General features: G+C 59.0%; 1 protein-coding gene across 1 annotated transcript in view; it reads right to left on the bottom strand.

Moving 5' to 3' along the window:
* MUC2 (mucin 2, oligomeric mucus/gel-forming) overlaps window positions 1–21385 on the bottom strand; it is a 42938-nt gene extending 21553 nt beyond the window's left edge. Inside the window, exons 1-19 of the mRNA XM_065882495.1 lie at window positions 21310–21385; window positions 20001–20271; window positions 19081–19195; window positions 18698–18788; window positions 18507–18616; window positions 18138–18348; window positions 17824–17949; window positions 17220–17337; window positions 16654–16792; window positions 16454–16564; window positions 16299–16368; window positions 16018–16155; window positions 15758–15922; window positions 15196–15290; window positions 1702–1828; window positions 1053–1308; window positions 873–925; window positions 654–754; window positions 115–266 (exon numbers count right to left, since the gene is read on the bottom strand). Of these exons, the coding sequence (XP_065738567.1) occupies window positions 115–266; window positions 654–754; window positions 873–925; window positions 1053–1308; window positions 1702–1828; window positions 15196–15290; window positions 15758–15922; window positions 16018–16155; window positions 16299–16368; window positions 16454–16564; window positions 16654–16792; window positions 17220–17337; window positions 17824–17949; window positions 18138–18348; window positions 18507–18616; window positions 18698–18788; window positions 19081–19195; window positions 20001–20271; window positions 21310–21385 (2525 nt within the window). The remainder of the gene's footprint in view (window positions 1–114; window positions 267–653; window positions 755–872; window positions 926–1052; window positions 1309–1701; window positions 1829–15195; window positions 15291–15757; window positions 15923–16017; window positions 16156–16298; window positions 16369–16453; window positions 16565–16653; window positions 16793–17219; window positions 17338–17823; window positions 17950–18137; window positions 18349–18506; window positions 18617–18697; window positions 18789–19080; window positions 19196–20000; window positions 20272–21309) is intronic.
* Window positions 21386–26434: the final 5049 nt, after the last annotated feature.

Here is a 26434-nt window from a genome sequence, read left to right on the forward strand (position 1 = left end):
ACGGGGCCCTGCAGACCCCGGCCAGCCCCGCAGAGGAGACCCCCGTGGAGGAGGCCTGTGGTCCAGGGCCGGCTCCCCACGGAGCGCTTGGGGGTCGGGGGCCAGGGTGCTTACCAGGTGTTGCAGTCCACCCTGATCTTGTCCCCGGGGGAGTACAGGTCCTTGTTGTGCACACACGGGCACGCCTCCTCCACCACGCAGCCACCCCGGCCATCATCAATCAGCCCCTCAGGGCACACGCAGCCACTGATGCACTCCGTCTGGTACTGGCGGGCGGTTGGGGAGCGGGGTTCGGGGGTCAGGTGCCGGGCCCAGGGTGGCTGGCCCCTCTTCTGTTGCTGCAGACACCCCTCGTGCCCCGACCCCCCACCCTCTGACGCTTGACGTCTCTCCCTGGTCCAGCCTCCGGAGCCCTGCCCCCGGGCTCACCACTGGGCTGGGAGACGGGGGAGAGCAGCCTGCCAGGGGCCCCTACACTGGTCCCTGTGCCCTCAGCGGTCTGGGTGGGGACCCACAGGTGGCCACCTCCCCCGAGGAACGAGGAGGGCCGGCGAAGCGCATGTGTCCAGAGGACCTAGGGCCCAGAGCCGCAGGACCGGTGGTACGGGAGCCCGCCTGCACCCCCATCCACAGCACCCCCACCCAGCACGCACGTAGCCGGCAGCCAGCGTCTGGCAGCTGACGGGCCTGGGGTTCCGGGTGGCCAGCGCCGTCAGGTTGTTGCAGTCGACGTGGATCTTCGGGGCCGTGCAGCCTGCGGGACGGAAGGGGCCACCTCAGCTCAGGTGAAGTTGGGTGGGGGGCTCGCGCAGGCGATGGAGGGGGAGCAGGGTGGGGGGCGGCAGGCCGTGCACAGGGCAGCAGCCACTTACGCTGGTAGGGCTGCTTGACCCGCAGGCAGTGCAGCCTCCCGTTCTGGCAAACGCTGTGAGGGAGAGGTGGGGGGTGAATGGGGCCCTTCGGGGGTGGGCCCAGTGGCTCTGTGGGACTGGGCGGGGGTGTGGGCGCCCCCAGCAGAGCCGGTCCTCCCTCCCCGGCCCCAGGCCACACACCATCGCTCCTCCTGCCTCAGGATGGCCTCCCCCGCCTGCAGGTAGAGGCCACGGTAGTAGCAGGAACACTTGGCCAGGGCCACGCAGCGGCCCTTCTCATCCAGGAAGGTGTGGTCAGGGCAGCCGCAGCCGTCCACGGGTGCGAAGCCCTTGACACAGTGGGTGTCAGGCTCAGACAGCGAGCGGCAGGTCGGCTGGCAGGTGGTCAGGTTGTACAGGAAGACCTGCGACCTGGGGCAGGAGCCCACGTCCTTGTCTGCAGAGGGGAGGGGCCAGCCTGAGGGGCAGGAGGACGGCCCGCAGCTCCCTTCCCCGAAAGCCATCCCCGAGCCCCACGTCTGGCCAGGACACCCACCCAGCCAGGGGGCCAACGAGGACAGTCACCCCGGGAACCCTGGCCACACAGGTGCCCCAGCCCCCGCCACGCACCTCCCCTCTGAGCTAAGGCATCGTGGCCACAGTTCCAGGCCCCCAGGCCCCTCCCTGCAAGCAGAGTGGCCCAGGGCTGGTTTCCTGCTGCTTCCTAGCCGAGGAAGCTGGAAGTGAGGTCGCCGCCCTGCACCCTCAACCCTTGACAGCCAAGGGGAGCTGCCACCTGGGACAGCAGCGACCTGGAGGCCGGCCCTGGCCCAGGACACCTGGCACTCACTGCAGATGCGCTCCCGCCAGCCCCACAGCATGACGCCCTTGATGGCGCAGGCGCGGGCGTAGGAGGCCAGGGCCGCACACATGCAGTCCTCCGTGCTCTGACAGTTGCACGTGTCGTATTTGCACCTCTGTGGGGGCAAACAGGGCAGTGAACGGGGAGAGCTGGTTGGGGGACATCACGCCCATGTGAGCACAGACACACGCAGCATTTACACACATGCACACACACCCAGGTATACACATGTGCTCTGCACACACACCCAGCTATACACATGTGCTGTGCTCACACACACCCAGCTATACACATGAGCTCTGCACACACACACCCAGCTATACACATGTGCTGTGCACACACACCCAGCTATACACATGTGCTGTGCTCACACACACCCAGCTATACACATGAGCTGTGCACACACACCCAGCTATACACATGAGCTGTGCACACACACCCAGCTATACACATGAGCTCTGCTCACACACACCCAGCTATACACATGAGCTCTGCACACACACCCAGCTATACACATGAGCTCTGCACACACACACCCAGCTATACACATGAGCTCTGCACACACACCCAGCTATACACATGAGCTCTGCACACACACCCAGCTATACACATGAGCTCTGCACACACACCCAGCTATACACATGAGCTGTGCTCACACACCCAGCTATACACATGAGCTCTGCTCACACACCCAGCTATACACATGAGCTCTGCTCACACACACCCAGCTATACACATGTGCTCTGCACACACACCCAGCTATACACATGTGCTGTGCTCACACACACCCAGCTATACACATGAGCTCTGCACACACACCCAGCTATACACATGTGCTCTACACACACACCCAGCTATACACATGAGCTCTGCTCACACACCCAGCTATACACATGAGCTCTGCTCACACACACCCAGCTATACACATGTGCTCTACACACACACCCAGCTATACACATGAGCTCTGCACACACACCCAGCTATACACATGAGCTGTGCACACACACACCCAGCTATACACATGTGCTCTGCTCACACACACCCAGCTATACACATGAGCTGTGCACACACACACCCAGCTATACACATGAGCTCTGCACACACACCCAGCTATACACATGAGCTGTGCACACACACACCCAGCTATACACATGAGCTCTGCTCACACACACCCAGCTATACACATGAGCTGTGCTCACACACACCCAGCTATACACATGAGCTCTGCACACACACCCAGCTATACACATGAGCTCTGCTCACACACACCCAGCTATACACATGAGCTCTGCACACACACCCAGCTATACACATGAGCTGTGCACACACACACCCAGCTATACACATGTGCTCTACACACACACCCAGCTATACACATGAGCTCTGCACACACACCCAGCTATACACATGAGCTGTGCACACACACACCCAGCTATACACATGTGCTCTGCTCACACACACCCAGCTATACACATGAGCTGTGCACACACACACCCAGCTATACACATGAGCTCTGCACACACACCCAGCTATACACATGAGCTGTGCACACACACACCCAGCTATACACATGAGCTCTGCTCACACACACCCAGCTATACACATGAGCTGTGCTCACACACACCCAGCTATACACATGAGCTCTGCACACACACCCAGCTATACACATGAGCTCTGCTCACACACACCCAGCTATACACATGAGCTCTGCACACACACCCAGCTATACACATGAGCTGTGCACACACACACCCAGCTATACACATGAGCTCTGCTCACACACACCCAGCTATACACATGAGCTGTGCTCACACACACCCAGCTATACACATTAGCTCTGCTCACACACCCAGCTATACACATGAGCTCTGCACACACACACCCAGCTATACACATGAGCTCTGCACACACACCCAGCTATACACATGAGCTCTGCACACACACCCAGCTATACACATGTGCTGTGCTCACACACCCAGCTATACACGTGAGCTGTGCACACACACCCAGCTATACACATGAGCTGTGCTCACACACCCAGCTATACACACGAGCTGTGCACACACACCCAGCTATACACATGAGCTGTGCTCACACACCCAGCTATACACACGAGCTGTGCACACACACCCAGCTATACACATGTGCTGTGCTCACACACCCAGCTATACACATGAGCTGTGCTCACACACCCAGCTATACACATGTGCTCTGCACACACACACCCAGCTATACACATGTGCTGTGCTCACACACCCAGCTATACACATGTGCTCTACACACACACACCCAGCTATACACATGAGCTCTGCACACACACCCAGCTATACACATGTGCTCTGCACACACACACCCAGCTATACACATGAGCTCTGCACACACACCCAGCTATACACATGAGCTCTGCACACACACCCAGCTATACACATGAGCTCTGCACACACACCCAGCTATACACATGTGCTGTGCTCACACACCCAGCTATACACGTGAGCTGTGCACACACACCCAGCTATACACATGAGCTGTGCTCACACACCCAGCTATACACACGAGCTGTGCACACACACCCAGCTATACACATGAGCTGTGCTCACACACCCAGCTATACACACGAGCTGTGCACACACACCCAGCTATACACATGTGCTGTGCTCACACACCCAGCTATACACATGTGCTCTGCACACACACACCCAGCTATACACATGTGCTCTACACACACACACCCAGCTATACACATGAGCTCTGCACACACACCCAGCTATACACATGTGCTCTGCACACACACACCCAGCTATACACATGAGCTCTGCACACACACACCCAGCTATACACATGAGCTCTGCACACACACCCAGCTATACACATGTGCTCTGCACACACACACCCAGCTATACACATGAGCTGTGCTCACACACACCCAGCTATACACATGAGCTGTGCTCACACACCCAGCTATACACATGTGCTCTGCACACACACACCCAGCTATACACATGAGCTGTGCTCACACACACCCAGCTATACACATGAGCTGTGCACACACACACCCAGCTATACACATGAGCTGTGCTCACACACCCAGCTATACACGAGCTCTGCACACACACCCAGCTATACACATGTGCTCTGCACACACACCCAGCTATACACGTGAGCTGTGCTCACACACCCAGCTATACACATGTGCTCTGCACACACACCCAGCTATACACATGTGCTCTGCTCACACACACCCAGCTATACACATGTGCTCTGCACACACACCCAGCTATACACGTGAGCTGTGCTCACACACACCCAGCTATACACATGTGCTCTGCACACACACACCCAGCTATACACATGTGCTCTGCACACACACCCAGCTATACACATGTGCTCACACACACCCAGCTATACACATGTGCTGTGCTCACACACCCAGCTATACACATGTGCTCTGCACACACACACCCAGCTATACACATGAGCTGTGCTCACACACACCCAGCTATACACATGAGCTGTGCTCACACACACCCAGCTATACACATGAGCTCTGCACACACACCCAGCTATACACATGTGCTCTGCACACACACACCCAGCTATACACATGAGCTGTGCACACACACACCCAGCTATACACATGAGCTGTGCTCACACACCCAGCTATACACATGTGCTCTGCACACACACCCAGCTATACACGTGAGCTGTGCTCACACACCCAGCTATACACATGTGCTCTGCACACACACCCAGCTATACACATGAGCTGTGCTCACACACCCAGCTATACACGAGCTCTGCACACACACCCAGCTATACACATGTGCTCTGCACACACACCCAGCTATACACGTGAGCTGTGCTCACACACCCAGCTATACACATGTGCTCTGCTCACACACACCCAGCTATACACATGTGCTCTGCACACACACCCAGCTATACACGTGAGCTGTGCTCACACACACCCAGCTATACACATGTGCTCTGCACACACACACCCAGCTATACACATGTGCTCTGCACACACACCCAGCTATACACGTGAGCTGTGCTCACACACACCCAGCTATACACATGTGCTCTGCTCACACACACCCAGCTATACACATGTGCTCTGCTCACACACACCCAGCTATACACATGAGCTGTGCTCACACACCCAGCTATACACGTGAGCTGTGCACACACACCCAGCTATACACGTGAGCTGTGCACACACACCCAGCTATACACATGAGCTGTGCTCACACACCCAGCTATACACGTGAGCTGTGCACACACACCCAGCTATACACATGTGCTCTGCACACACACCCAGCTATACACGTGAGCTGTGCTCACACACCCAGCTATACACATGTGCTCTGCACACACACCCAGCTATACACATGAGCTGTGCTCACACACCCAGCTATACACGAGCTCTGCACACACACCCAGCTATACACATGTGCTCTGCACACACACCCAGCTATAAACGTGAGCTGTGCTCACACACCCAGCTATACACATGTGCTCTGCTCACACACACCCAGCTATACACATGTGCTCTGCACACACACCCAGCTATACACGTGAGCTGTGCTCACACACACCCAGCTATACACATGTGCTCTGCACACACACACCCAGCTATACACATGTGCTCTGCACACACACCCAGCTATACACGTGAGCTGTGCTCACACACACCCAGCTATACACATGTGCTCTGCTCACACACACCCAGCTATACACATGAGCTGTGCTCACACACCCAGCTATACACGTGAGCTGTGCACACACACCCAGCTATACACGTGAGCTGTGCACACACACCCAGCTATACACATGAGCTGTGCTCACACACCCAGCTATACACGTGAGCTGTGCACACACACCCAGCTATACACATGTGCTGTGCTCACACACCCAGCTATACACGTGAGCTGTGCACACACACCCAGCTATACACGTGAGCTGTGCACACACACCCAGCTATACACATGAGCTGTGCTCACACACCCAGCTATACACGTGAGCTGTGCACACACACCCAGCTATACACATGAGCTGTGCTCACACACCCAGCTATACACATGTGCTGTGCACACACACCCAGCTATACACATGTGCTGTGCTCACACACCCAGCTATACACGTGAGCTGTGCACACACACCCAGCTATACACATGAGCTGTGCTCACACACACCCAGCTATACACATGTGCTGTGCTCACACACCCAGCTATACACATGTGCTGTGCTCACACACCCAGCTATACACGTGAGCTGTGCACACACACCCAGCTATACACATGTGCTCTGCTCACACACACCCAGCTATACACATGTGCTCTGCACACACCCAGCTATACACATGTGCTCTGCTCACACACCCAGCTATACACATGAGCTGTGCTCACACACCCAGCTATACACATGAGCTGTGCACACACACCCAGCTATACACATGTGCTGTGCTCACACACCCAGCTATACACGTGAGCTGTGCACACACACCCAGCTATACACGTGAGCTGTGCACACACACCCAGCTATACACATGTGCTCTGCTCACACACACCCAGCTATACACATGTGCTCTGCACACACCCAGCTATACACATGTGCTCTGCACACACACCCAGCTATACACATGTGCTCTGCACACACACCCAGCTATACACATGAGCTCTGCACACACACCCAGCTATACACATGTGCTGTGCACACACACCCAGCTATACACGTGAGCTGTGCACACACACCCAGCTATACACATGTGCTGTGCTCACACACCCAGCTATACACGTGAGCTGTGCACACACACCCAGCTATACACATGTGCTGTGCTCACACACCCAGCTATACACGTGAGCTGTGCACACACACCCAGCTATACACATGTGCTCTGCTCACACACACCCAGCTATACACATGTGCTCTGCACACACCCAGCTATACACATGTGCTCTGCTCACACACCCAGCTATACACATGAGCTGTGCTCACACACCCAGCTATACACATGTGCTGTGCACACACACCCAGCTATACACGTGAGCTGTGCACACACACCCAGCTATACACGTGAGCTGTGCACACACACCCAGCTATACACATGTGCTGTGCTCACACACCCAGCTATACACGTGAGCTGTGCACACACACCCAGCTATACACGTGAGCTGTGCACACACACCCAGCTATACACATGTGCTCTGCTCACACACACCCAGCTATACACATGTGCTCTGCTCACACACCCAGCTATACACATGAGCTGTGCTCACACACCCAGCTATACACATGAGCTGTGCACACACACCCAGCTATACACATGTGCTGTGCTCACACACCCAGCTATACACGTGAGCTGTGCACACACACCCAGCTATACACGTGAGCTGTGCACACACACCCAGCTATACACATGTGCTCTGCTCACACACACCCAGCTATACACATGTGCTCTGCACACACCCAGCTATACACATGTGCTCTGCACACACACCCAGCTATACACATGTGCTCTGCACACACACCCAGCTATACACATGAGCTCTGCACACACACCCAGCTATACACATGTGCTGTGCACACACACCCAGCTATACACGTGAGCTGTGCACACACACCCAGCTATACACATGTGCTGTGCTCACACACCCAGCTATACACGTGAGCTGTGCACACACACCCAGCTATACACATGTGCTGTGCTCACACACCCAGCTATACACGTGAGCTGTGCACACACACCCAGCTATACACATGTGCTCTGCTCACACACACCCAGCTATACACATGTGCTCTGCACACACCCAGCTATACACATGTGCTCTGCTCACACACCCAGCTATACACATGTGCTGTGCTCACACACCCAGCTATACACGTGAGCTGTGCACACACACCCAGCTATACACATGAGCTCTGCTCACACACCCAGCTATACACATGTGCTGTGCACACACACCCAGCTATACACGTGAGCTGTGCACACACACCCAGCTATACACATGTGCTGTGCTCACACACCCAGCTATACACATGTGCTCTGCACACACACCCAGCTATACACATGTGCTCTGCACACACACCCAGCTATACACATGAGCTGTGCTCACACACACCCAGCTATACACATGTGCTCTGCACACACCCAGCTATACACATGTGCTGTGCTCACACACCCAGCTATACACATGTGCTGTGCTCACACACCCAGCTATACACGTGAGCTGTGCACACACACCCAGCTATACACGTGAGCTGTGCACACACACCCAGCTATACACGTGAGCTGTGCTCACACACCCAGCTATACACATGTGCTCTGCACACACACCCAGCTATACACATGAGCTGTGCACACACACCCAGCTATACACATGAGCTCTGCTCACACACACCCAGCTATACACGTGAGCTGTGCACACACACCCAGCTATACACATGTGCTCTGCTCACACACACCCAGCTATACACATGTGCTGTGCACACACACCCAGCTATACACATGAGCTCTGCACACACACACCCAGCTATACACATGAGCTCTGTACACACACACCCAGCTATACACATGTGCTCTGCTCACACACACCCAGCTATACACATGTGCTGTGCTCACACACCCAGCTATACACATGAGCTGTGCTCACACACCCAGCTATACACGTGAGCTGTGCACACACACCCAGCTATACACATGTGCTCTGCTCACACACACCCAGCTATACACATGTGCTGTGCTCACACACCCAGCTATACACATGAGCTCTGCACACACACCCAGCTATACACATGAGCTGTGCTCACACACCCAGCTATACACGTGAGCTGTGCACACACACCCAGCTATACACATGTGCTCTGCACACACACCCAGCTATACACATGTGCTCACACACACCCAGCTATACACATGAGCTGTGCTCACACACCCAGCTATACACGTGAGCTGTGCTCACACACACCCAGCTATACACATGTGCTCTGCACACACACCCAGCTATACACATGAGCTGTGCTCACACACACCCAGCTATACACATGAGCTGTGCTCACACACCCAGCTATACACATGTGCTGTGCACACACACCCAGCTATACACATGAGCTCTGCACACACACCCAGCTATACACATGTGCTGTGCTCACACACACCCAGCTATACACATGTGCTCTGCTCACACACACCCAGCTATACACATGTGCTGTGCTCACACACCCAGCTATACACATGTGCTCTGCACACACACCCAGCTATACACATGAGCTGTGCACACACACCCAGCTATACACATGAGCTCTGCTCACACACACCCAGCTATACACATGTGCTGTGCACACACACCCAGCTATACACATGTGCTCTGCACACACACCCAGCTATACACATGAGCTGTGCTCACACACACCCAGCTATACACATGAGCTGTGCTCACACACCCAGCTATACACGTGAGCTGTGCTCACACACACCCAGCTATACACATGTGCTCTGCACACACACCCAGCTATACACATGAGCTGTGCTCACACACACCCAGCTATACACATGAGCTGTGCTCACACACCCAGCTATACACATGTGCTCTGCACACACACCCAGCTATACACATGAGCTGTGCTCACACACACCCAGCTATACACATGTGCTCTGCACACACACCCAGCTATACACATGAGCTGTGCTCACACACCCAGCTATACACATGAGCTCTGCACACACACCCAGCTATACACATGTGCTGTGCACACACACCCAGCTATACACATGAGCTCTGCACACACACCCAGCTATACACATGTGCTGTGCACACACACCCAGCTATACACATGAGCTCTGCACACACACCCAGCTATACACATGTGCTGTGCTCACACACACCCAGCTATACACATGTGCTCTGCTCACACACACCCAGCTATACACATGTGCTGTGCACACACACCCAGCTATACACATGAGCTCTGCACACACACCCAGCTATACACATGTGCTGTGCTCACACACCCAGCTATACACATGAGCTCTGCTCACACACCCAGCTATACACATGTGCTGTGCACACACACCCAGCTATACACATGTGCTCTACACACACACCCAGCTATACACATGAGCTCTGCTCACACACACCCAGCTATACACATGTGCTGTGCACACACACCCAGCTATACACATGAGCTCTGCACACACACCCAGCTATACACATGTGCTGTGCTCACACACCCAGCTATACACATGAGCTCTGCTCACACACCCAGCTATACACATGTGCTCTACACACACACCCAGCTATACACATGAGCTCTGCACACACACCCAGCTATACACATGAGCTGTGCTCACACACCCAGCTATACACATGTGCTCTGCACACACACCCAGCTATACACATGAGCTCTGCACACACACCCAGCTATACACATGAGCTGTGCTCACACACCCAGCTATACACATGTGCTCTACACACACACCCAGCTATACACATGAGCTCTGCTCACACACACCCAGCTATACACATGTGCTGTGCACACACACCCAGCTATACACATGTGCTCTGCACACACACCCAGCTATACACATGTGCTGTGCACACACACCCAGCTATACACATGAGCTGTGCACACACACCCAGCTATACACATGAGCTGTGCTCACACACCCAGCTATACACATGTGCTCTGCACACACACCCAGCTATACACATGTGCTGTGCTCACACACACCCAGCTATAGACATGAGCTGTGCTCACACACACCCAGCTATACACATGTGCTGTGCACACACACCCAGCTATACACATGTGCTGTGCTCACACACCCAGCTATACACATGTGCTGTGCACACACACCCAGCTATACACATGAGCTGTGCTCACACACCCAGCTATACACATGTGCTCTGCACACACACCCAGCTATACACATGTGCTGTGCTCACACACACCCAGCTATACACATGTGCTGTGCTCACACACACCCAGCTATACACATGAGCTCTGCACACACACACCCAGCTATACACATGAGCTGTGCACACACACCCAGCTATACACATGAGCTGTGCTCACACACACCCAGCTATACACATGTGCTGTGCTCACACACCCAGCTATACACATGTGCTCTGCACACACACCCAGCTATACACATGAGCTGTGCTCACACACCCAGCTATACACATGTGCTCTGCACACACACCCAGCTATACACATGAGCTGTGCTCACACACACCCAGCTATACACATGTGCTGTGCACACACACCCAGCTATACACATGAGCTGTGCACACACACCCAGCTATACACATGAGCTCTGCACACACACCCAGCTATACACATGTGCTCTGCTCACACACACCCAGCTATACACATGTGCTGTGCTCACACACCCAGCTATACACATGAGCTCTGCACACACACCCAGCTATACACGAGCTGTGCTCACACACCCAGCTATACACGTGAGCTGTGCACACACACCCAGCTATACACGTGAGCTGTGCACACACACCCAGCTATACACGTGAGCTGTGCTCACACACCCAGCTATACACATGTGCTCTGCACACACACCCAGCTATACACATGAGCTGTGCTCACACACCCAGCTATACACATGTGCTGTGCTCACACACCCAGCTATACACGTGAGCTGTGCACACACACCCAGCTATACACGTGAGCTGTGCACACACACCCAGCTATACACATGTGCTCTGCTCACACACACCCAGCTATACACATGTGCTCTGCACACACCCAGCTATACACATGTGCTGTGCTCACACACCCAGCTATACACATGAGCTCTGCACACACACCCAGCTATACACATGAGCTCTGCACACACACCCAGCTATACACATGTGCTGTGCTCACACACCCAGCTATACACATGAGCTGTGCTCACACACCCAGCTATACACGTGAGCTGTGCTCACACACACCCAGCTATACACATGTGCTCTGCACACACACCCAGCTATACACATGAGCTGTGCTCACACACACCCAGCTATACACATGAGCTGTGCTCACACACCCAGCTATACACATGTGCTCTGCACACACACCCAGCTATACACATGTGCTCTGCACACACACCCAGCTATACACATGAGCTGTGCTCACACACACCCAGCTATACACATGAGCTGTGCTCACACACCCAGCTATACACATGTGCTCTGCACACACACCCAGCTATACACATGTGCTGTGCACACACACCCAGCTATACACATGAGCTCTGCACACACACCCAGCTATACACATGTGCTGTGCACACACACCCAGCTATACACATGAGCTCTGCACACACACCCAGCTATACACATGTGCTGTGCTCACACACCCAGCTATACACATGAGCTGTGCTCACACACCCAGCTATACACATGTGCTGTGCACACACACCCAGCTATACACATGAGCTGTGCTCACACACCCAGCTATACACATGTGCTCTGCACACACACCCAGCTATACACATGTGCTCTGCACACACACCCAGCTATACACATGTGCTGTGCTCACACACCCAGCTATACACATGAGCTGTGCTCACACACCCAGCTATACACATGTGCTCTGCACACACACCCAGCTATACACATGTGCTGTGCTCACACACCCAGCTATACACATGAGCTGTGCTCACACACCCAGCTATACACGTGAGCTGTGCTCACACACCCAGCTATACACATGAGCTGTGCTCACACACCCAGCTATACACATGTGCTGTGCACACACACCCAGCTATACACATGAGCTGTGCACACACACCCAGCTATACACATGTGCTCTGCACACACACCCAGCTATACACATGTGCTCACACACACCCAGCTATACACATGAGCTGTGCTCACACACCCAGCTATACACATGTGCTCTACACACACACCCAGCTATACACATGTGCTCTGCACACACACCCAGCTATACACATGAGCTGTGCTCACACACCCAGCTATACACATGAGCTGTGCTCACACACACCCAGCTATACACATGAGCTGTGCACACACACCCAGCTATACACATGAGCTGTGCTCACACACCCAGCTATACACATGAGCTGTGCTCACACACCCAGCTATACACATGTGCTCTGCACACACACCCAGCTATACACATGAGCTGTGCTCACACACCCAGCTATACACATGAGCTGTGCTCACACACACCCAGCTATACACATGAGCTGTGCACACACACCCAGCTATACACATGAGCTGTGCTCACACACACCCAGCTATACACATGTGCTGTGCACACACACCCAGCTATACACATGAGCTGTGCTCACACACCCAGCTATACACATGTGCTCTGCACACACACCCAGCTATACACATGTGCTGTGCACACACACCCAGCTATACACATGAGCTCTGCACACACACCCAGCTATACACATGTGCTGTGCACACACACCCAGCTATACACATGTGCTGTGCTCACACACCCAGCTATACACATGAGCTGTGCTCACACACCCAGCTATACACGTGAGCTGTGCTCACACACCCAGCTATACACATATGCTCTGCACACACACACCCAGCTATACACATGAGCTGTGCTCACACACCCAGCTATACACATGTGCTGTGCACACACACCCAGCTATACACATGAGCTGTGCTCACACACCCAGCTATACACATGAGCTCTGCACACACACCCAGCTATACACATGTGCTGTGCACACACACCCAGCTATACACATGAGCTCTGCACACACACCCAGCTATACACATGTGCTGTGCACACACACCCAGCTATACACATGTGCTGTGCTCACACACCCATCTATACACATGTGCTGTGCTCACACACCCAGCTATACACATGTGCTCTGCACACACACACCCAGCTATACACATGAGCTCTGCACACACACCCAGCTATACACATGAGCTCTGCTCACACACACCCAGCTATACACATGTGCTGTGCTCACACACCCATCTATACACATGTGCTGTGCTCACACACCCAGCTATACACATGTGCTCTGCACACACACACCCAGCTATACACATGAGCTCTGCACACACACCCAGCTATACACATGAGCTCTGCTCACACACACCCAGCTATACACATGTGCTGTGCTCACACACCCATCTATACACATGTGCTGTGCTCACACACCCAGCTATACACATGTGCTCTGCACACACACCCAGCTATACACATGTGCTCTGCACACACACACCCAGCTATACACATGAGCTCTGCACACACACCCAGCTATACACATGTGCTGTGCTCACACACCCAGCTATACACATGAGCTCTGCTCACACACACCCAGCTATACACAGGGGCTCTGCACACACACCCAGCTATACACATGTGCTGTGCTCACACACCCAGCTATACACGTGCTCTGCACACACACGCAGCCGTTTCCCACAGGAGCCTCCCAGGCCGTGGGGAGGGGGGTGCCTGTGTGGGCCCACCCACCTTGTAGTACTCGGCTGGGTCCACGGCAGAGTGGCACTTCCTGAACGGGCTCTCTGTCTTCTTCAGCAGGGAGCACCAATGCTCGGCGTAGTTGGCTGGAGAGGGTTCAGCCCGTCAGTGCGGATGGCCCCTCCAACAATCCCCCAGGTCAGGCTGCCCAGCCGCCCAGGCTGGAGCAGACACTGTCCCCTCGCTGGACCGAACCCAGGCCCCTCCCTTCAGGGCAGGTCAGCACAGGACGGTGCCCCTCTGTAAGGCAAGGGCTCCCACCCCTCTCCTCTCCCCACCTTGTGGACATGGCAGGTGACCTGGCAGGTGTTAGGGTGTCCTGTCAAGGCACCAGGCCAGCCCCCGGATGAGGGCCACCAGCCTGCGATTAGTAGCCCCGGCCCCTCTGCCATGTCACTGGGCAGGCTGCCACCGTGGGCCACCATAAACCAGCCGCAAGGCAGACAGCAGCAGGTGGACGGCTGGCTCTGTTGTCTCCACACTACACCCGCCCACCACGTCCCACCAGGAGCCCTGTGTGCTCAGGGCCAGCTCCCCAGCGGCCAAGCCTCACCGCTCTCGATGTTGAGGGAGCAGGGGTCATCCAGCCAGTCCAGCTTGTCGCGGCAGCTCGACTGGGCCTTCCAGGTGTTGGCGAAGCCGGCGCCCGTGGCCTCCACCAGCCCACCGGCTGTCTTGAAGTCGTCACCTTCAAGGCCGTTGAAGTTCCCGCAGAGGCCTGAGGGGCCAGGACAGGGTTGGGAAGTGTCGGGGGTCAGAGCGCGCAGGCCCGAGGGTGGCCTGCGTGGGGGGGCGCTGGGCGGGGCCGCTCACCCTGCACCAGCCCCTGGGCGGCGTGGTCCAGCGTCAGGAAGAGCTGCATGACCGGCACCAGCTGGACCTGCAGCCTGAGGCCGAAGGCGGTGGTCACGACGACGTGGTGGGAGGACGGTTGAAAGATGGAGAAGCTCGCTGCAAGGCAGGGGAGATGAAGGGCCGTGGAGGGCTCATGGGGAGGGCTCCCCTCCTTTCCCCTCCCCCTCCCCCGTCTCCTTCCCCCCTCCTCCCCCCGCCCCACCCCCTCCCCGGCATGGGCACCCTGGAGCTGGACTCACCCGTCACGTGGGGCAGGTTCACCTGCAGCTCATTCAGCAGGACGCTGCCGTCCAACTTGAAGGCCACCACCTGTGGGCAAGGCCGAGCGTACAGGGGGCTGAGAAGGCCTTGGGGCCCCCCGGGGCGCTGGGAGGGCAGGGGAAGGGGCACCCACGTTCTTCTTGTCGTCAGCCAGCAGCACCACCGTCTTCAGGCAGGTCTGCTTGTCGGTGGAGCCGCAGGGCGTCAGCTCGCCCAGGACGGCGTAGGAGTCGTTGTGGGTGTCCTACGGGGAGGGCAGAGGGCGTTGCAGCCACACAGCGGGTGGGGCAGGGGTCCAGCTCCGCCCACATGCTCACCCCGGGTGCCAGCCACCTTGGTCAGCACGTAGTAGCAGTCCCCGTGGAACGTGTACTTCCTCTCGTCGAAGGTGGTGATATGGGCACCGCCCTCCAGGGCACACGTCCTGGGGCACTGCAGGTCCTGGCACACCCAGCGGCTGGCGTTGCAAACACTGTAGGGCGACAGGGCCAGGGTCAGGCTCGACCGCCACCCCTGCCCTCTGGGACCCTCAGCCCACCTGGACCCCAGCCCGTCGGGACCCCAGCCCACCTGGACCCCCCACCCGCTGGGACCCCCAGCCCACCTGGAACCCCTCCCCCTGGACCCCAGCCCGTCGGGACCCCAGCCCACCTGGACCCCAACCCGTCAGGACCCCAGCCCGTCGGGACCCCATCCCACCTGGACCCCAGCCCGTCGGGACCCCAGCCCGTCGGGACCCCAGCCCACCTGGACCCCAGCCCACCTGGACCCCAGTCCACCTGGACCCCAGCCCACCTGGACCCCAGCCCAACGGGACCCCAGCCCACCGGGACCCCAGCCCACCTGGACCCCAGCCCACCTGGACCCCAGTCCACCTGGACCCCAGCCCCGGGACCCACCACTGCTCGCAGTTGTTGGTGATCTGTTGGCCAGGCGCGTACAGGTGTCCATGCAGCTTGCAGTGACACTGGTTCACAGGGATGCAGCCGCCACCCTTGATGTCATCGTACACAGTGCCTGGGACAGCACAAGACATGTTCCATTCAGCCGGCCCAAACAGTGCCAGAGTCCCGCCTGGCGGGGCTGCCGTTTCCAGGGCCACAGCCAGGGGCCGGCCTCCCTGAAGGGGCGCTGCCAGCCAGGCCTCCCAGCCACAGACACCTATGGTCCTTTGGGGGACAACTGTGGTCCCCACACTGTATCAGAGGGACCTGCTTCCAGGCTCAGAGCCACGGGCCAGGCAGGATGAGGTCTATCCACGGGTGATGAGCAGGAAGGTGACACTGCTGTGTGTATGTTGGGGAGTCTTCAGCCCTTGTAGCCCTTCTACCTGGACCTTGTCCCCTGATGTCCCTGCAGGGCCCCGACCTGTCACTCTCCCTCAGCACGGCTGAGAGCCGAGGCCCAGGCAGCGAGGCGGCCATCCCACCAGGCACAGGTGGCAGGTGGCACTTCAGGGCAGCGCTCTCCACTCCGCTGCCTGCGTGCGTCCCCAGCACTCACCTTCCGGGCAGAAACAGCCGTCCATGCGATGTTCCTCACACAGGCTGCTGACCTCCAGGTGTGAGCAGGTGTCCATGCAGGGCGAGCCGCTCTCCAGGTAAACCATGTTCCCAGGGCAGCTCTTAGCTGGACAGGCAGAGGCAGGGCCCTGAGCCGAGGGGCAGAGCGCAGCGGGCGCCACGAAGGGTCCGTGCCGGCCTCGCGCCCCGACTGAGCTAGGCACAGCATGGCTCCCGGTCCAGGGCGCAAAGGGCACCGCGCTCCCCGCGGATCACGCCCCACGTGCCCCCGGCTCCTGGCCGCGCGGCACTTACGGCAGAGAGAGGCGGTCCTCCAGTTCCGCGGCCTGCCGCCGGCGTGCGAGCACTGGCGGGAGAACTCGGCGATGGTGCTGCAGACGCAGGAGGTGCCGTGCGGGCACTGGCAGCGGTCCTGCATGCAGGCCTGCACGTGCAGCTCCAGTGGCACCAGGTCCCGGCAGTCCTCGAAGGCCGTGTCTGTCAGCAGCCTCTCGCACTCGGCGCGCTGGCGGGCAGTGGGTGGGGCTGCTCACGGCCTCCTCTCCCCTCCGCGCCACCAGGGCGGGCGCGGGGTCCCCAACAGAGGCCAGCGGGCACGGCTCTGGGGGGAGGTGCAGGCTCTGCTCCCACGGCCCCCTCCCCCCCGAATGGCCAGCGACTCACATGCTCAGAGCAGGACGCAGGGGTCGGCACCTCCTGGGGGCCCTCGCACACCTCCTCAGGCTTGTTCACCTTCTGCATGTTCCCAAATTCGACGGGACTGAAGAGCACGCCTGGGGGGGCACAGCCGTTCAGCGGGGCCGGGCGGGGAGCCTGCCCGCAGCCCAGCCGCCAAGGCCCGAGGAGGCCCTCACCATCGGAGAGGAACTCAGAGTAGGTCTGCAGACCGTTGTAGTCACCACAGAGGCCACACGTGTGGTTCCGGAACTTACTGTCCAGCTCCAGCTGTCCGGGGAAGGGAGACAAGTGAGCAGGCCGTGGGGCAGCCAGGTCAGCCTCAGAACCCTGCCTGAACGGGTGTCAGCCGTGGTGGGAGAGCTGGGGTTAGCTGGGGGGAGGGGGTGGGGGAAGGGGCAGGGCCAGCACACCACCCCGGGCCAGAGGGTCCCCTCACGGGGTGGACCACCTGACCCCCGCTCTGCCTCCAGCCTCTCCACCTGCCCAAAGGCCACACAGTGCCCCAGCCCGCCCAGAGTCCCCTCTTGGTCCCCTGGGGTCCCTGAGGCCCGTGACACACCATGACCGAGTCCTCCCGGTTCCACATGAGCGTGAGGCCAGCACGGGAATAGACCTTGGTGTAGGCGTCATTCTTCTCGATGAGCAGCCCCGGGCTGTAGTGCGGGCTGCTGACCCTGGGGGATGGGCACCGGGTTCATGCCGGCCCACGCAGCACCCACATGGCAGAGGGGCTGAGGCTGTGGGCGTGGGTGGGGTGGCCGGCTCCCATCCGGGAGCCACAAGCAGTGTGGCCACCCTCTGGGGGCACTCGAGCCGTGGCCCAGCCCCTGTCCACCTGCCTGGCTAGGTCCTCTGGGCCGAGCCACACCCGCCGGCCCAATGCCTTCTCCACACCCCCTCCCTGGGCTCTGCTCTGGGCAGGGCCCCCAGGGAGCCCGTAAAAGCCCTGGGAGGAGGGAGGACCAGGCTGGAGAAGCCCCACCCACCCCATCGCCCAGGGCAGGCGCTGCACCCACCCCACACTGCCCCTGTGGGCCCTGTTCCCACCCCCTACTCTGAGCCTGGGCTTCGGGGAATCGAAATCCCTTGCAGCAGGGGAAGGGCAAACCCTGCAGGTGGGGACCCCCCTGCACCCCACCCCCCGCCCGCCCGGGGCAGGAATGAGCTCAGGGCCCCTTTGTTCCTGAGACAACGCAGGACAAAGTGGGGGAAGGAGGAACGGGCCTCCCATGGGCTCCTGTAACCCTAGCCTGGGCTGCCAGGCCACCCTGCCCAGCACGGTCCAGCCCAGAGCCTGGTGGGCTGCCAGCAGCGGGGCTGGAGGAGACTCACTGGTTTAATAAAGCTCCCTCCCCAACACTCTCCTTCTTAGCCGGTGGGGCAGTGGGGGGAGGGGGGGGGAAGGGAGGGCAAGCGGGGGCACCGGCCGGGTCTCACTTGCTCACAGGACGTGAGAAGGGACACTGCCTGAGCACTCACACGGCGCCGTTCACCACAGCGAGCTGGCTGGTGAGATAGATGGCATCATCCTTGACGGTCAGCAGGATGTACTCGACCTGGGGGTGGCCCCCACTGCGGCCGGGGCCCCGTTTCAGGTGCACAGCGAACTCCTGGTAGGTGTCCCGGCAGTCAGAGGCGAAGTTGTAGACGCACAGCCCGGGGAAGCGGAAGATGTCTCCGTCGAAGGTCTTGTAGTGGGAGTCACCCCACGTGCTGCAGACGCTGTGGCCGTGGTTCCGGGTCCTGCCTTCTGGGGCGCAGCAGGTGGGTGCGTGAGCAGCCCATGTCGCCAGGAAGCCCGTCCGTCCGAGGCTCTGGCCTGGCAGCGGCCCTCTGAGGACCCTCCAGAGGCGCCCCGCAGCAGCTCAGAGCCCGTCGGGGTCTCGGCCCAGGCCCCAGGGAGGGTCGCCCTGCGGGGGTCCTCTGCCGGACATTGGCCACTCCATCCACGCGGTCTCAGCCCCCTGAAAGGGCGTCTCCAGCTGCCGCGCCCTCCCACCCTGACCCTGCGGGGGATGCGGCTGTGTGCTGAGCGGGGAGCAGGGCCAGAGGGGCTGTCGGGCTCCCTGGCGCCCTGTCAGCCTGGCCCAGCTCCCCACCCCGGTCTCCACCACACTCCGTCCATCGACACCCCAGCCAGCACCCCAGCCCCGCTCCAGCCGCCCCTCATCCCGCAGAAGATCTGTGCCGGACCCCTCAGAGGGAGCCTGCGTCATGTTCATCCATATGGGGCCAGCTCCCCCTTCCCCCAGCCCCGCCACCACCCTGTCCCCAAATGCCCTGCTGGGACAGAGATGTCCCCATCCTACATCTGCATGGTCTTCTCTGGCTGAAGCCACCCCATGAAGGGCCCAGCTTGGACTTGACCGGGACTGGGGGCCTCCCCTGGCCCAGCCCCTCCTGGCAGGCCCCTGCCTCCCCTAGGCCCACAGGCAGCCACCCAGACCAGTGCGTCCGCCTGGGACTGTCCCCTGGATACACACTCTGGCCAGGCAATCACCTTCAGAAGCATGGTGGGAACCCAAGACCCCCTTCCTCCCTCCCTCCCTCCCTCCCTCCCTCCCTCCCTCCCTTCCTTCTTTCTTCCCTCCCTCCCTCCCTTCCTTCCTTCCTTCCTCCCTCCCTTCCTTCCTTCCTTCCATCCCTCCACCCAAAGTCAGCAGGGGTGGGGCTGCAGGAGGCCTGGCCCACGCTGTCCACCCCAAAGCCCGGGCCGAGGGAAACACCTCTACCCCAGGCAGGACCATGTGCCCTGGGCCGCCCGGCCTTCCTGCCTGCACCCTCTCACCTCTCCGGAGCTCTGAGCCCCCGGCCCAGGTCAGAGTCAGGCAGAGGGCCACCAGGAGGGCTAGTGGCAGCCCCATGGTGGCCAGAAACCTGGTGTGGGAGAGCGACCGGGGCAGGGGTCTGGGCCTTATATGGCCCCGCAGAGGCGTCGGAGGGTGGGGAGGGCAGGGGAGGGGCGAGAGGTGGGTGAGGCACCTGCCAGGCTGTCAGGAAAGCAGCTGCGGGGGCTCCGAGGGCCCTGGTGGGGAAATATTGATTCAGGTTATCTGAGGTTTATTTTTTATTGCTCCCGGGGTAGAGCTGGCTCTGCCCAGAATGTGGCAGCCCCAATTACCCAATTCCAACACACACCCAAGGCGGACCTCCGTCCCTCCCAGCCACTAGTGGAACCAGGCCCGGGACAGGGAGGACCTGGCCCCCCATTTTTTTAATGTGGAATCTAATTTTTTTTTTTTTTGGCTGTGTCGGGTCTTTGTTGCTACACGCGGGCTTTCTCTAATTGCAATAAGCGGGGGCTACTCTTGGCTGCGGAGCTCAAGTTTCTCGTTGCGGTGGCCTCTCTCGTTGCGGAGCACGGGCTCTAGGCGTGCGGGCTTCAGTAGTTGTGGCTCGCGGGCTCTAGAGCGCACGCTCAGTAGTTGTGGCGCGCGGGCTTAGTTGCTCCACAGCATGTGGGATCTTCCCGGACCAGGGCTCGAACCCGTGTCCCCTGCATTGGCAGGCGGACTCTCAACCACTGCGCCACAAGGGCCGTCCGGAAGCACGTCCTGGCAGCCAGCAGGCTCCCCAAGCCCCACCCCACCCATTCAGCATCTCTGGCACGGCGAATGTCAAATGGGGTGCCTCCCAAGGGGCCCCGACCTGCTACTGCCTGGTGTGGGCTCCCACTCTGGGGGCCTATCGGAGACCTCCTGGACCTCAGCCTCCCCAGCCAGGGGCCCGAGCTCCGGGTCAGGGTAAGGGGGCCCCTGCTCTCCCTGAACCCCACTGCCGAGGCAGGGAGGGCATGGGCTCCTGTGGGGTCCAGGGGGTGCCCCATTTCCGCACCAATTCCTTCCCATACCTCGTTGAGCTTGGTCAGGGGCCCCCGGCTCTGGCCCACCCTCTAATCCCCTCCTTTCCCAGGCCAAGCCAGCCTCTGGAATTACATGTAATTGGAACTTGGGGAGCCCAGGCAGGGGATGCTTTAACAGAATCACATCCTCTGGGACACAGGGCACCTGGCTCGAGGCTGAGAGTAGCCGTCCCCAAGGGGAATGGGGCTGGGGCCGGACACGGGCATGGCCTGGCAGGCATAGGCCCGGCCCTGCAGCCTCCCCAGGACGGTGGGGAGAATCAGGGAAGAGGGTGGGGCAGCCACGCAGGTGCTCCCGGGCCGGGCCTCTGGTGGGAAGAGGGTCCTGCCCCAGAGAGGAACTATGGCCTCCAGGGCATCTCAGACCCTCCAGGTGAGCCCGAGCATGTCTGGAAATGCCTTGAGGACGTGGCATTTGAGCTGCGCTGGCCCCAAGCCTTAGCAACCTCTGGGTGGGCACCCCTGTCGCTGGTGGGTAAACCGAGGTCGGGGCCTCCCCTCCCTGCATTCCTCCGTTCTGAAAACAAATGTGCATCTTGGATTCGGCTTTTGACTTTGGCCAGCGCAATTGTGGAGAACAGCTCTGATGGTTGGGGGGCCTCGGTCTCCAACCTCGGGGCCCCTGAGTTTCAGGGGCGAGTGGGAGAGGTTCATCTCAACTGTTACTCTGGACAAGGGGGCTGCCCGGTGGTGGGGGCCGTGGGACCCTGAGTCCGGCGCCCCTGCAGAGGCAGTGACCAGAAGCCGGGGCCTTGGCCTGGCACCTCCCGGGGGCCCTTCCTCTGCAGACAGGCCCTCCACACCACTGCAACAGCACCCAGGGCCACGAGCTCTGCTCACAGCACCTGACGATTCCCGGGGTCCCCGCGGAGCCAAGACATCAAAGGACGGGTACCCCCAGGGTCAAAGAGAGTGACTGGGAGCCCTGGTCCCCAGGCCTGACCCTCCTGGGGGCCTGAGGTAAAGCCCCTCATCCTGTCCTGCTGTGCTGCCAGCCCCAGGCCCAGGGACCCAGGCACGTGGGGGACAGCGATTGGCTCGAGCCAGGAGGATCAGGGATCAGGCGACCAGAGCAGCTGGCCCAGCAGGCCCATCGTGCCACTTCCCGTGGGGCTTGCATGGGCTGGCACCGCGCCCTGGGGAAACCCAAGGACAGGGCCCCCTCTGCGGCCCCCAGGGGCAGTGATTTTCCATGCCAGGCTCCCTCTGCCCTGGTGGGAATCAGAGATTCCTGGCCAGAGACAGGACGCACAGCACAGCCCCGAGTCTGAGAAGCTGGGTTGGGTCCCCCCTGGGTCTAAGAAGGTCAGCCCCATGGACCCTCTGGGTGGGGAAGCCGGTGTCCCAAGGCCCACACCCTTCTTGGCACAGACGCAGGTTCTCGGGTGGGACCCGTGAGCAGTGCCATCAGGCGCTCAGACTGGGGTGGGCATGAGAGGGCAGGAGGGACGGGGCTGGCGGGAGGAGATGGAGGGCTCGGGGGCCCCATGCGACCTCTGGTCAGTCTCCCAGCCGCTGGGCAAACTCAGTCATGGCGGGCCCCTAGCAGGTAAGTCCCTGGAAAGCACCTGACTAGGACACCTGAGTGCTTAGACATGTCCATCCATCCATCACTTTAATTCTTGTGGATGCAGCAGGAGGCCCCCCAGCCTGTGACACTCCACTCAGTGCGCTGGAGCCCCGTTCCCGCCCTACTGGGACCCCCACCCTTCACTGAGGCAGAGTTGAGGAAACTTCCCGGCGGCCCTCTGTGACAAGGCTGTGACACCCGAAGGCCACCAGGACACTACTCTGGCCAGCCACAGTCGGGGGCTGCTGAGGGGGCTGACTGTCTGCCCACCCGTCAGGTGGACCATCCGGGGCACAGACCCACACACACACACGCACAGCGGCCTGGGCAGCCCTGGGCCTCCCTCCGCCAGGCCCCACACCCAGCAGTGTTTACCCCAACAGGACACTGTTCCCAGGACTACAGTCTCGGGAATCACAGTCTTGACCGCAGGGAGGAGGCCACTGAGACGTCACAAAACGCAGCCTAAAACAACTGGCCACGGCGATCTGTCCACAAACCCTGCCTCATCAGGAAGTGGGAGGGCAGGGAAGGGGGGCAGCGTGAGGGGGCGACTCATCGGGAGTGGGAGGGAGGAAGGGCGGAGGGGGTCTGTGAAAGAACAAGGATCTATATGTGTAGACCCTTCTCAGACCCTGGGCCCAACCCCAGGCCGTCGGCTCCGGTGGTCCGGCCTCGGTGGGCAGATGGAGGGTGTGCCCAGGGAAGCCGTGGGTTCCTAGCCCTCGGGACACCCAAGGGAGCCCACAGCCCCAGCCAGCCACCGGACAGAGTCCCCGGTAGATAAGTGTCTGAGGACTCGGAGGCAGGCAAAGAGAACACCAGCCATGCCCACCGCCTCCCCATGTGCTCCCTGAGGCAGTGGAAAGGGTAACTCAGACCTGGCCAGCACCCTCAGAGGATCTGAAAGACCTGGGGGTGTGCAGGCCCAGACCTCATACCACCTCCCCTGGCCTGCAAGGGTTTACGGTAGGACATGACGTATCTGCCCCTGCCATGCTTGAAGAGTAGGTGGGTTAACACACAAAGGTGTTTGTTCCCGAGCAAGTGGGGCAGGGCCAGGTCAGCGGGCTCTGCTCCGCAAGGCAGGCAGGCACAGGCCCGGCCTCCTTGGGGGTAAAGGGCCACTGCACCTCAGGAGACCAGTCACCTTCCAGCAGTCATCCCCGCCTCGAGACCTGGTCCTTACACTGACCATTTTCCTCACCATCCTGGCTGCACTGTGTGACCACTGCTGGCCTTCAGGCTGTGAGCACCTTGAGGGCAGCAGCCTATGTGGGCTCCTCTGTGGGCTAGCGTCACAGTAGACACTCAATAACTTTGCTTCTGGGTAGGTATGTGGCTAGGTGGATGGGTGACTAGATGAGGGAATGAGTGGATGCATAAGTGGGTAAATGATGGATGGGTGGATGGATGGATGGGTGGGTGGATGGATGGGTGGATGGATGGATGGGTGGGTGGGTGGATGGATGGGTGGGTAGATGGGTGAATGAGTGGATGCATAGGTGGGTAAATGATGGATGGATGATGGATGGATGGATGGATGGATGGGTGGATGGATGGATGAATGGATGGGTGGATGGATGGATGGGTGGATGGATGGATGAATGGATGGATGGATGGATGGATGGATGGATGGATGGATGGGTGGATGGATGGATGGATGGGTGGGCGGATGGGTGGATGGGTGGGTGGGTGGGTAGATGGGTGGGTGGATGGATGGGTGGGTGGGTGGATGGATGGGTGGATGGATGGATGGGTGGGTGGATGGGTAGATGGGTGGAAGGGTGGATGGGTGGATGGATGGATGGATGGGTGTGTGGATGGGTGGATGGATGGATGGATGGATGGGTGAGTGGATGGATGGGTGGATGGATGGATGGGTGGGTGGATGGATGGGTAGATGGGTGGATGGGTGGGTGGATGGGTAGATGGGTGGATGGATGGATGGCTGGATGGATGGATGGGTGAATGAGTGGACAAACAAACAAAATCTCTAGGAGGGGTGGGGTGTGCCTTTTGTAGTAGCTCCACAGGGCTCCCACCTCATGAGGGTTCATTGTGTTTGGGCAATGGCCAGGTACTCAATCACCCCCCTTATCATTAAAGTCCTCCACAACCTTGGGAGGCAGGTGCTCATACTACTTCATTCTAGAGACAAGGAAACCAATGATCGGAGAAAGTGAAGGAGCCCCCTGAGCTCGCCCAGCCAGAGGCCACTCACAGTGGTCCTCTCTGCCCCCAGCCCACGCTGTCCACCACTTGGCAATTGTGTGACCATTTTTCAAGAAGGTTGACTGTTGTTCTTTGCGGAAACCAGTATGAGTAACAGAAAATCAGGTTCCTGGGTGGTGTCATAGCCCCAGGGGAGGAATCTGCTTCTCCTGCCTTCCTGGAGTGGTTCCCCAAGGACAGAGCACCTCCCCCCATCCCCCGCTTTTCCTGCACTGCCCCCCCCCGCCCCCGCCAGTGAAGCTGATT

Source organism: Phocoena phocoena, chromosome 8, assembly GCF_963924675.1.
Source record: "Phocoena phocoena chromosome 8, mPhoPho1.1, whole genome shotgun sequence".
Lineage (NCBI taxonomy): Eukaryota > Metazoa > Chordata > Mammalia > Artiodactyla > Phocoenidae > Phocoena > Phocoena phocoena.